Genomic DNA, 13,277 nt, shown 5'->3' with positions numbered 1-13,277 from the left:
CAGAAATTACTGAAAATTAAATTTAACTCATTATTTATAGCATCATGTTATTTTGTCTAACCAGCATTTACTTTTTCTATCAAATTTCTACAGTGACTTAAGAAGGTAACTTACCCCCAATGGCTACTCACTCTCCTGACTGTGGTTCCTCCCCACTAGACCTCTGTAATCCAGTGTTACCAGGTTCCAGCTTATTTTTCCAAACATACCTCTCTCCCCACTAAGTGCTTTGAAGTCTCCCTCTTCATCTGTGTCTCCTGGATTCCCTGAAGTCAGTTAAAAATCCCACTTCTGCAAGAATCCCTCTGACTGCCAGCACCTTCCTTCTGAGATCATTACTAATTCATTTTCTCTCTAAGATTCACACACAAATGTTTGCTTTTTGTCTCCCCTGTGCTGAGCTCAGTGCCTGGCATGTATACAAAAGGCACTTAATAAATGATTGCTGACTTGACTGGTCAAATCAGTTGGAGAAACTATTCTTACGCCATTAAGAAAAAAAGGAAAACACAATACTGGTGAAATAGAGAAGCTGAATGAAACAAGAGGCCCAGAAGCTAATACTTAAAATTACTTTTCCTCTCATTTGTAAAGTCTTATACAAACAGGTGTCTCCCATATAGGTAAATCTTCAGGTGGATTAACCCTTTTCTTGTGTGCAGAACTACATGTAATGCACCACTATAAAGGACTGAATTGAAATTTTAAATTAAATTTTGCTGATGCTTATCCATTTATAAAAGCAACAAGTCAGTGAACTCTGCCATCTCACTTACTTGATCTCTTCCTGATTTATGGGATGTCATGTGACGTTCAAGTTGTGTTCTGTATGCAAACGTGTAACTGCACAGGGAACAACTAAAGTTGTCCTCATTTTTTTCATGGCGATATTTGATGTGTTCTTTCAGAGAGGTAAAGCGTTTGTAGCCTCGGTCACAATATGGGCAGGTAAGAAGTTGAGAAAATGCATCTGGTGTTCCTGAAAGGGAAAAAAACAAATTTTTATCTCACAACATTGAGATGATGACCAAACCTAACTACCCTGAAGTCCAAGTGCAGGTGCTGTTGGGGGTCTGCCTCTGCCTCACAGACGGACTTGAGGAAGGGTGATGTTCCCCATTCCTGCCCATCTTTCCCATTATGGGCCTTTCTCTGCAGATAAGAATGACTCTCCTGATCAGCCCCCAGCAGGACACTGGAGCAACGAGATGGTATTCAATAGTGTTGAGGAACTGGCAACTTTAAGCACTCCTCCTTTTGTCTGGTTTGTCTTGCGACCGTGGGATAAGGTTTTCAGTAGGCGATCTTGGAACGTGGCTCTCTTCTATGGGAGGCTAACTGGCTCTTGACAATTCTGGTTTAAGTCGATGTTTCATTTAAGAAGATAACAGCAACAAATTACGAATGCTTGGAAGAGTAGAGAAGGCGCACACTGAAGTTAGAGCAGTCATTTCCTAACTGATGAGTAGGTTCTCTTAGTTGCTAGTTCTTTGCCACAAAACGAATTGTTGTATATATTTTTATACACCAGTCCTCTTCCATTTTCTTTGATCTCTTTGGGATATAACCCTAATAAAAGCATTACTTGGGCAAAAAGTGTGCACAATTTAGTGCTTTTTAGAACAAAGTTCCAAATTGCTTTCCAGAATGGCTATATCAATTCTCAGCTTTAACAATGAATCAATGTACCCTTTTTGTCATCTTTGCCAATCTAATGCATGTGAGGTGAAACTTCATTGTTGCTTTAAATCACTCTTCTTTATTAGTGATATGGAATCTTTTTTTCATATGGGTATTGATGGCTTGGATATCTTCTTTTAATATCAATTGGGGAATGACTTCTATTCTTAAAAATTTGAAGAAAAGTATCTCATATGAATGTAATAGAATATACATTGTAGTAATATTAGAAACGATGGGAGGGATGGTTCAAGAAATCTGGGAAGACTTGCAAGAACTGAGAATAGTTTATACAATAACAAAAATTGTATTGTAAAGACAAACAACTTTGAGGAATTTAACAACTCATCAATGCAATGACTAACCACGATTCCAGAGGATTGGTAATGAACTACTATATTAAGTATTTATTGTGTACCAGGTACTGTGCTAAATGCTGGACACTTACCAAGAGAGTTGACTTCAAGATGCGAATGAAACATCAATTTTTGGACATGGACAATATAGGAATATGTTTTGCTTGATTGTGTGTCTGTTGCAATTTTTAATGGGGGGTTAGAGGAAAAATGATTTTATATTGAAAATTTTTTAAAAAAGGAATTTAGCACAGGAAATTTGTGTTTATCTAGAACCAAATGACCAGCTCAAATAACTGATGGTATTCCCCACCCCACTTTTATGAGAAAGAGACAAATAAAAATTAAATGGTTAAATTAAAACAGAGATTTATCCAGGTAAAGCAACTTCCAAAGTATTCTGATAGGATTAGTACAGAGTCCGAATAATCCTGTTCATGCTATTTGAGTAGATAAATGACTTGCCAGGATACTCAGTCTATGTTAGAGCCAGGGTTTGAATGTGGGATGGTCTGACTCTATGGGCAACTCTTCACCACACATTGACATACTTATTAGTAATTATTGTATATAGTAATTTATTGGTGATATATTATTTCCTTATTATTGATAAATACTCGAGTCTAGCAATAGTATTTCAATTACTCCTTGACTTTAAAGTATAGTCTTTTTCATCTTCAGGCTAGGGTACCACTTAATAGCAGTAATTGATGGATAATTTATAAAATACTCTACATGTTCTCACAATTCATTTTCTCAACAAATGTGTGAGGAAGGAAGGACAGGTGTTATGTCCATTTGTCAGATGAAGGCACTGCAGCTCAGTGAGGGTACGAGGCTGCAAACTGCTAGGTAAATGTCACAGGGATGATTGGAGTTCAGTTCTATCCAGACCCAAATACCACACTTTCCCCATCACTATTATTGTTTAACAATCTGAAAAACTTCCTATAATCCCACTTTAATCTAAAAGAGTCAGGGCTCACTTAATGTTTGCTCCTGTTTTAAGAATATTACATAACAATCTTCTCACTTTCAACCAAATGTAACTTTTCCCTATCTTTTAAAAATGCTTATTTAAAGTAAAATAACATGTTTATTTTAAAGTAAAAAAAAGTAAGTTACATTATTTTTAGAGATTAGGATTAGTCATATCAAAATATTGTTGATTTTTGTTTCTCAGAATTTCTAAAACATTCTTAATCATTTAATATTAAATAAAATTATTTCTGTATAACTATAGAATAATACTTTTGTACTTTTATTCATCACTAAGACCATAAATTCATGTCCTTTTATAAAAAATAAATCTTTTAAATTATTTCTTCCAACATTCCCGTTTGCAAAGAGAATTTCAGGTTGATATTACATGAAATAATATTGCATTTTAATCCCATGTGTTGCCTCAATTTATTAAATGTTTTTTTGATAATTCAATGTATTGGGCTTGTTTACCTAGGTTAATCTATAGGAAGTCTATTTGTTAAACAAATTAGGAGCACAAGATAGATTTTTCAGAAGAAATGTTTAATATATATTAGAAGCTCTAATCATTTAGGATGTTAGTGATTCATACACAAAATGCTGTTAATTCTAGTTAGTTTTCTGAGATTGTCAAAGAAGTCTGAAAAGAACTCTTCCTGAAAACAATTTATTAGCATCATGGACAGAGTTGACTTTGGAATTAGGAAGGCTTATTCTCACCAATTGTCCTCCTGGGACTAGATACCTCATTATCATGCTCTGGGGAAACATCCCAGCTTTAGCTTTGGTGTCTACACTTCTTCAGTGCCCTTCCCTCCTGGGTGCAAGGGTGGAAGGCAGAGCCCAGGTACCAAGCCCCTACTCCTACCTCCATTTTTTAGATTTGTCTTTCTTTTACTGATTTGTTTGTATCCCCAGTGCTTCCATACAGCAGATACTTAATCCATGTTTACTGACGGCCTCAAATGCTGACAGATTTAGAGTTAAACCTGGCCTCTGACACTAGCTATGTGACCCTGGACGACTTATTTAACCTCTGTGCCTCAGTTTCTCCACTTGTAAAAGGAGGATAACAATAAATATTTAACCAAGAGAGGTGTTGCAAGGATCAAATGAGATAATATATTGCATTATATAAATGTTAGTCATTATTATAATTATTATTCAAGTAACAAAACTACTTTTATTTTAAAATGGATACCTTCCCCCGCCCCGAATTCTGAGTGTTCAGCTAACTTGAATCAGTAAGGTTTTACTACATTTCTTGTACACTTACTAACTTTTGGTTTACCTCTAGATGTAAGCAAAGAAACATTTCCTTTGTTTTTGTTTTTGTTTTTTAACCACATTCTTTCACTGTTCACTTAAGGATCATTCTTTCTATTTAACTTAGTTCTATTTTTTTCTGATGCCCCTTTAGGTTCTACTACAAACTATTCTTTCTTCAAGAGCTGATAAAAAGTGTTTTGGAGATAAAAACCTTTGGCAGTAATGTCAAAGAATCACACTGTTGAAGTACAATAGTTGTTGACCTCATTACTCAGAATATTTAACTAGTAATAAAATCTTGGTGACCTCATCAAATCCCACAGGCTCCCAAATCTCCTAGCTCTTTTTCTCCAGCCCTTACCTCTCATATGAACTCTTGGCCTTCCTTACCATGTGCTTCTGGACATCTCTTCTCATACATCCCATCTACAAGGTATTTCAAGCATGGAATCTCCAAAATGGAACTGCTTTCCCCCTAAGTTTCTCCTTCCTCCAAACTTCTGTATTATTATGGAGGGAGCCATGATCTCTCTCATCATCTAGGTTTGCGATCTCAGAGTCCTCTTGAACATGTTCTTATCCTTTACCTCCGCTTCTAACTAGTTGACAAGTCTTATCTTGGTGGAAGAACCGATACCTTTCACCAGGACATGGCAGGAGCCTCACAATTCAACACATATATTCCAGCCTTTCCTCCTAAAGCCATCCTATATGCAACTGTCAAATCCAGCTCCCTAAAGCAAACACCTGGCCATATTATCTCCCTACTCAAGTACCTTCAGGAGATCCTAACTGCATCTTGGATAGAGGACAAATTATTCAGGCTGGCTTTTATTATTCTCTACACTAGAGCTTCAATTTGCCTGTTCAGGCAAAGAGACTCAAGGCTCAAGACTGCCTTGGCATCCTGCTACTGCTTGAGCACAGCATTCCACCTCTATCTTCCATGGCTCTGTACAGATTGTCATTCATTCTTGGGACCCACCTTCTGGAGTTTCTAGCTCCCTTAAATACTCCTTTCTATAAAAATTCTTAATTGCTGTCCTTACTTGTTAATACTTTCTATCTCCTCTAATCACTGCATAGACAGTCATTCCTAGAAGATAAACACCTTCAGGGCAGGGATTATTTTTTGTTTGGTTTCTGTATCCTTAGGACTTAATATAATACACATTGTGGGCATTTAGTAAATGCTTGAATAATTGGATGGAATAATTTTCCAGAGATAATGATTGTTCTGTGTTCTTTAGAAATGTACTTTTGTGGTATCTTAGAAGAAGAAATGGTAGAGAACTATGGCCATTTAACCAAAAAAAGTTCAAGATAATTTTAATCCTAACAGCATTTCTTTATATCTGCTAAAGTCTTTCCTACCAGCAAAAGTACAACATGAAGGGGGGATCACAAACCTGAATTTATGGCAAAAGTAGTAGAATGGAAAGATATCTAAGAGCCTAGCTCTTCCCTCTACACTTTAGCAGGGATTCACTGGAAGGAAGATCCTGCCAAGAAAGGCAGGTTAGAAGTCCAGCAGTGCTTTGACCAGGGCTGCCTGCCAGAACTTGGAGCTGAGATAAACTGGAATGGTAAAAACCAGGGTTAGGAGACCTGATAACTAACATCAAGATGGTGGGGCAAATGAAAAACTGTGAGACAAGAGTTTCTGAGTAATTAATCATAAATTTATTAATTATGTTAACTAATAATATATTAATGATCAGTGCTTTCTCTTGGTAACCAGGGACGAAAAACACTGGAAGTTTGAAATCTTTAAATAATCCTTGAAAGGGAATTAATTCCCTTGACAACTGAAAACCAATACTAATTGGTGGACATTTAATGAGGACTTGGGCTAGAAGTCTTTAGCTCTTCTTGCTGAAAATGTGGCTTAATCATAAGACTCCCTGCCTCTAGCAATCTGGAAAAAGGAATTTATCTCCATCTAGACCACCCTGTTGGTTTTCTCTTTCATGAATTAGGTCAACCCAAATTCTAATGGAGGGATATATAAAGAAAGGGGCTCATTTCCTCTGGGTTAAGAACTCCCCTGGACTGGAGTCTGATAATACTCTAAACAGAAGCAAGGTCTCCTAGTTGGGTGGGGTCTGCCCACAATGGAAGAGCAAATTTTTGAAGAGTTAAGAGTAATCTAAACTAGGCATGTCCTTTAGAGATTGACCTTCCACAAGAGCTGGGCCTTAATGGAGAAAGAGAGGAGAAAAACCTGGATCCTAATTTAATAATCGTTTATTAATATAATAGAAAGATAATTTCTCTTAAAGTCCAGATTAGGGCCTGACTATACCATCCAAGAGAATAAAAAGGGGCAGTACTTGATCTTGTTGTAAAATTACTAATCAGAAACTGAAGCTGATGACATGACTAAACAGAAGGCAATATTATGAAAAAAATAGCACAGGGCAAGAAATACCAAGAAGGAAAAACTTAGAAGAGATAGCTCCTCTATAAGCAGAAAAGATGGCAGTGATCACAAGAACTACAAAGTACTAGAAAGCAGTAGAGATAAAAAAAAACTGAAAAAAATCCCAAAATCTCAAATTTAAATAAAGGAAGCAGGATAAATAGCTTAGAATAGAAAAGTAGAAACCTTACCTAAGTAGTAGATCCCACAAAAATTAGGAAAGACTAAACAGAACTCAATGACTTTATAAGACAACAAGAAATACTAGAACAAAATCAAACGTTTTTTTTTTTTTAAAGTAGAAGAAGATTCTTGTTAAAAACAAAAATCTTACCTATAAACAAATCAAGGAGAGATACTTTAAGAGTCATTGGACTCCTAAAAACTATGACCAAAAAGCCTGTATATCATATTTTTAAAAAATCATAACTTAAAAACTCTTCATATTTTCTAGAACCAGAGGGCAAAGTAAACTTAGGAAAAACATTCCAGTTACTTATTGAAAGAAACCCTAAAACAGGCAGTTCATAAACTTAAGTGGGAAAATATTTCAATATAACTGGTTTCTTTTCTAATCTTATATATTTTATTTATAATTTAAAAACATTCTGAGAAGGGTTCACTAGATTTCCAGAGGAGTCCATGAAATGAAAAAAGATTCTTAATCTTGACCCTTGACTATCAAGGAAAACTCTCAGGAATAACATGTCCAAAATCCTGAGCTTTTAGATCATATTCCAAAATTCAGAACTTTCTAGCAGGAAGCCAGAAATAAAAGAGTTCAAGTACCAAAGAAACATAGTCAAAATATGCGAGTGTTGTTAAGATAGAAAACTTGCAAAAAAAAAATAAAGACTTATAGCACTAAGAATACCTTAAGACTGCAAGACAGTTTAATTCTAAAGGGATAAAAAGGACTTGATATATTTTTCAAGAATTCCTGATAGAAAGACTAGAGATATATAAAAACTTTGAAAATAAGATGATGAGAGAGTCAAGAAAAACCTAGACAAGGAATGCATTTGAGCAACTAGGAGGGGCTGAAGTTTGATCAAGAACTTGTATTCTTTAAGAGAGAAGAGACAAATGACTTTTCAAAATCCTAAAGTCTACTAGGATCACAGAAATCGGTAATTAAATAAGATAAGCAGAGGATTGATTTTTTTTCTCTGTTGGTAGCACTAGGAAAAGAAAGAAAAAGGAAGGAAAAAGGAATAAGTAAGAAATCAGGAACAAAAGGGTAAGATTTACCATCTCATAAATAGGGTGCATGATAACTGTAAACTGATATAGCCAATCTGGAAAGTAGTTTATAACTATGATCCACAAATCATTAAACTGTGTATATTCTTTAACTCAGTGATATCACTGCCATGTCCACATCCAAAGGAGATCAAAGAAAGAAGAAAAGAACACACTTGGACAAAAATATTTACAATACTTTTTTCTCATGGTGGTGAAGAATTGAAAATGGAGGCGCTTGCCCATCAACTGGGGAATGGCTGAAGAGATTATGGCATACAAACATGATGGAACACTGTGATACTGTGAGAAACAGTGAAAGAGTGGCAAGAAGTAAAATCAGAGAGAGATGCAGATTTGAAAATAAAATAGGATTTAACCCTGTACCCCACCAAAACCAAACAAAAACACAAGGGAGAAAAGCATAAGAATACAGAATAATAATATAAGCAAATAACAATTGTACTCATCAACATGAATGAGATGAAGCTATTTATTATTAAAGATAGACTGGATTAGAAAGCACAACTCAATTTTCTGCTTATTAGAAACATGCTTGAAACAAATTTATATAATAGTTAAAATGAGCTTCAGCAAAGATTTACACAAAATGATGCTGAGCAAAACAAGCAGAACCAGGAATAAACTGTACACAATAACAAAAAATATACGATGATCAATTATGAAAAATTTGAGTCTTCTCAGTGGTTCAGTGATTCAAGATAATCCTAATAGACTTTGGATACATTTAGAAAAAAGAACTATGGAGACTGAATGTAAACCATATGCTATGTTTTTTTTCTGGTTTTTTTTTCCCCCATGATTTTCCCCTTTGGTTCTGATTTTTCTCTTCCAATGTGATTTATAAAGCAATGCATATTAAGTATAAATAAATAAATGATTTCCAGGAAAATATATTATATTCTGTTAATAAATATTTGAATCTAGATTTGAATTCATCAAGCAAGTCTTCTTGATTCAAAGCCCAGTGCTCTACCCACTATGCCACCTGGATGCCCCTAAATAGAAAAGGTAAATATCATAGATTTCTGGTAATTATTGAATGAAAAGATCTAGTCTTTCAAATAATTAGAATTTAGAAATAGAATATAGATTTTGGCTTGGTGGTTGAACAACAGAGGGAAAAATATCAGGAGATTACAGATCAACTCTTCCAGAATTATACTGAATAGTGGTACTGGAAAGAAATTGATAACATTTCTAATCTTTTGGATCACAGATTGAGAGGTGAAAAGGCTTTTCTTATTTGTAAATAAGGAATCTGAGGCTAAGAGAAGGAAAGTACCCTAGTGAATGCTTATTGATTAAATAACCAAGGCAGAAAACCAAGATTTAAATCCAGGTTCTGGGGCTCCAAATCCAGCAGATTTTTCCATTGTCTGATAGTGCTTCATGCTTATTTCTTTCCTGGCTTCTTCAAGTACAGGGATACTATTATGTCTAAAACCATCATGTCATGGGAGCACCTACCAATATAACTCTGTGCTACTAACACTGAAAAAACCCCCAATCACATGAATAAACCTAATTATATAGTACAAGCAGTTATATAGCTCTATGACCCAAAGTTGGACTAAAGTCAATTAATTAAATTATTCGACATAGTCTTTCACCTAGTATTTGTATAATACTTGCTATGTTTGGAGACTCTGGGGCCACAAGACAAAAATAGTCCCTGACCTAAAGGAGTTTATGATATATTGGAGAGAAAAACAAAAAACAGGCACACACATATTTAGAAATAATCAATATAAAAAAGCAAATACCAGGACAAATTTTTGGTGGGGAGACTCTACTAGGTGAACAGAGTATTTAAGACGCTGTGTGTGGCACATAGGAAGTACTTATTAACCAAGTGTCAATTACCATTTTCATCATGACCACTAGCTTCTGGGGTGCCTTGTCTCTGGTCTTCCTCTGGTGCTTCAGGATAGATAACAGCTGTATCTTCTTGTTGCAGGAATTCTTCAACATTAGGATCATGGTTTTGTTCATTTTCTGCATCTGAGTCACATTCATCCTCTTTTACTAAAAGAAATACAGGTTTTTATAAAAGAGCAAGCTCGCCACCATAACCTAATAAAAATTTAAGTATATAAAATTTTTCATGTGTTTTTCAAAAGCAAGGGGGTATAGTGGCAAAAGCCTGGATCTGAAGTTAGGAAAACCCTAGGTTTGTTTTTTATTTTAGTATTTTTATCCTGAACTTATAAACTTAAAAAAGGAGAGTTATTTCCACAGACATAGAACATAGTAAATAAAATTGAATTTCCAATTCATACTACTTCCTTTAAAAAGCACATAATACTTCTAAAAGTTACTTCTAAAGCTCTCTGGCTCATCTGTGCTTCTTTCTAAAATTTCTTTTGTTCCCTTCTGTGCTCAAAAAAGTTTCAATGGTCTTTTTGTCATTGGTGTCACTATGGTTCACCTCTCCCTTCATTATCCTTTCTCATTAAAAAAAGAAAAAAAAAGATGATGTGACAAATAGGCATAGTCAAGGCAAGCTTCTCCTCCCAAAAAAAGTCCACAGGGGGCTATTTCAAAAAATGTATGGCTTGTTTTGTGTCCCGAATTCATCCCCTCTCTGTCAGGAGGAGGATGACATCCTTCCTCATCGGTCTTCAGGGACATGTTTGGTCACTTATTGATCAGAATTCTGTTTACCATGTTGTTGTCTTTGCATAAATTACTCTCCTGGTTCTACTTGCTTCACTTTGCATGAATTCCTATTTTCTAGGATTTTCTGATCCCTCTCATCCCTTCTCAGAAGGAAGTATTATTCCACTACACATACAGACCAGACTATTTGGCCAATTCCCAGTTGAAGGGGATTCTCTTAGATTCTAGTCCATTGCTTTTATTTTCCCTACCTTAAACCCTGCTTTAGGATGAAGTTTGTTTTGACTAAATTCAAGCAGAGCTCTGGATTTGAATCCTGCTTCTAACACTTATAGGCTCTGGGATAGTGGACAGACAGACCTCCAAATGTCACTGTCCTCATATGCAAAATGGGGATAAGTAAAACTTCAGTGATGACAAAATCAGTGTTCTACTTCAACCCTTAGCTTCCTGATTTTTGGAAGAGTTTGTTACTGTCATCACCTGGACAATGGCTGGAGAAGGAAACTTGGGAATCTAACAGGCTCAGGTGAGGAAAGCGTCTGTTTCAATACTGAAAAAAAAAAGGCACACAAACAGGAAAGATTGCTGAATTTAAGGAAAAAACCAAAAAAAGCTGGTTTTCTTGATGTGGAAGATGTATCCAAGGGAATAATGCAAAATATATTTGGAAAGCTAGCAAGGACCCAGATTACTCTGAGCTTTAAGTACTAGGTTGAAGAATTTGAATTTTATTCTAGAAGCACAGGGAGCCATCCAAGATTTCTGAGAAGTAACATTAACAATTATTTAGTAGACATTTACTGGGAACTTAATTCTATGCCATGAACTATATGAGGTGCTAGAAAGATGAGGTCTATGGTTTTAGGAATATTTATTCTTCCATATATACATATACATATATATATATATATATACACACATACACATGTACACATATATGTCCTTATATAAGATTACATAACAGCTTGACTAGAAGAGGATTTACTGGAAGCAGGGAGGCCAAGAAAGAGATGATTTCAATAGTTGAGGCTACCATAAAAAAGAATTGCTAGGGCTACTTTAGGACACAATGCCCCTTGCTTTCTTTGACCTTCTTGGTCATTAATGTGGTTACCAGCTCAAAGGATATTCCTAGAGAAATTAATGGTGATGATCACAATGTAGCAACAGAGGTAACAGAGTATATCCTTCAGAATGAGCCAAAATATTAGGACCAGCACAGAATCTGAGAAAGAGATGTCAACATTCTTTCTTTTGTACTTTTTAATTAACTTTGAGCCCATAGTTACTGAATTGATTTCAAATTGAGAAGTTAGTTTATTCTATGGCATGGCTCACAGATAACAAAACCAAACAAATTAAACATTGACAAATTAAATTTATTTGAAACATTAAAATTGAACAAAAATTAAAATTTGATTTTATGCAGCATACAATGTTTAAAAATTCTATGGAAAATATCAAGTTTTCAGATCATAAAGCAGAAGAAAACTTAAAAATATTCAAAGACATGTCAAAACTCTGACCTGTCAGTACCATATCCTGTCACAATGATTATGGTAGTGACACATTAGAAAGGACAATCAGCAAATAGAAAAGAAATCACTTACTGTGATTACAATTTGTTTTAACCATCTAAATTCTCTTTCCTATCATTGCAAATGAAAAGTTTGAACTTCCTACTCTCCTTATTCACAACCTTTGAAGTTCTGAGATAATTATTAACTGTATACATAAGAAAAAGATATCCTGAAAAGAAAAAAATCCTCCAGAAGCTTTTTTCCCTCACAAAATAGTCAGTTCTAGGGCTCTTTTAGCTATTATAAGAACAGAAAAGAGAAATCAGTTACAAGGAAAAATTGACTCAAAGTTCAAAACTAATGACAGTAACTGTCTCTGTACAATTGTTATTTTTATTTTCTGTCAGCATGTAATTTCCTTAAAGTAAAAGCTAAGGCTGAAATGAAATAAATAATTAAAAAACTTTAACTGCTAAAAAGTCTAACTTTCTATTTTTCTTCTTTAAAAGATACACAAGGTTGATTATCATGAGACTTCACTGATGCCTCCTACTCTGGAATCTGGGAGGAGAATATCAGAGTGAAAATGACAAATTTCAGCAGTTATGACAGCGCAGGCAAGCTGTCTTTCATGGGGTATTCTTAGAAGGAAGGGCAGCCTTACAGAGTGGATAACACTTGGAATCTGAAAGATTTGGGCCCAAACTCCACCAAGGATGTTATACATTATGTTAGGAAAGTCAGTTTATCCCCAAGTGTCTAAGAGAACTTGCTGCCTTAGAGATAACTCTAGTGCTACAGCCTTGGGGCTGGAGTAGGAAATCTTGCTGAATATACTAGATATTTGTATGACCTTGGCCAGGATATTTAACATCGGTGCCCCCAATTTTCTTTCATCTGTAAAATCTGTAGTTTTCTTAGGCCTAGCCTGTTTTCTCTAGATCTAAGATCTTAAGATTCTATAAGCAAAGTTCCAGATAGGTTGGGAGCTGCTCTGCTTAGGTGAAGAGTTTCTTACACAGCTACTTTTCTGCACTGCTGAAATCACAGATCCTAATCATAATTTGCCTAATTTATGCTGTCTTTACAAGTGGGAGCAGAAAGGGCAGCTTAATTCTTGTGAGAGAAGATAAGGTGAAATACAATAAGTTTCAAAAC

The 13,277-nt window shown here is 35.1% G+C and overlaps 1 protein-coding gene across 7 annotated transcripts in view; it reads right to left on the bottom strand.

The window, feature by feature from the left end:
• Nucleotides 1–13,277, bottom strand: part of ZEB1 (zinc finger E-box binding homeobox 1) — a 182,576-nt gene that overhangs the window by 21,832 nt on the left and 147,467 nt on the right. For 4 of the 7 annotated variants that reach the window (XM_074267052.1, XM_074267056.1, XM_074267055.1 and 1 more), the window contains 2 exons: nt 9,841–10,002; nt 777–979 (listed from right to left, as the gene is read on the bottom strand). In XM_074267052.1, coding sequence (XP_074123153.1) covers nt 777–979; nt 9,841–10,002 — 365 coding nt within the window. The remainder of the gene's footprint in view (nt 1–776; nt 980–9,840; nt 10,003–13,277) is intronic. The other 3 variants (XM_074267053.1, XM_074267054.1, XM_074267058.1) reach the window with 1 other exon arrangement.

This window comes from Sminthopsis crassicaudata, chromosome 5, assembly GCF_048593235.1.
Source record: "Sminthopsis crassicaudata isolate SCR6 chromosome 5, ASM4859323v1, whole genome shotgun sequence".
In the NCBI taxonomy this organism is placed as follows: Eukaryota; Metazoa; Chordata; class Mammalia; order Dasyuromorphia; family Dasyuridae; genus Sminthopsis; species Sminthopsis crassicaudata.
The sequence above is the reverse complement of the archived record's forward strand: the minus strand, read 5'-3'. Positions and strand labels throughout refer to the sequence as shown.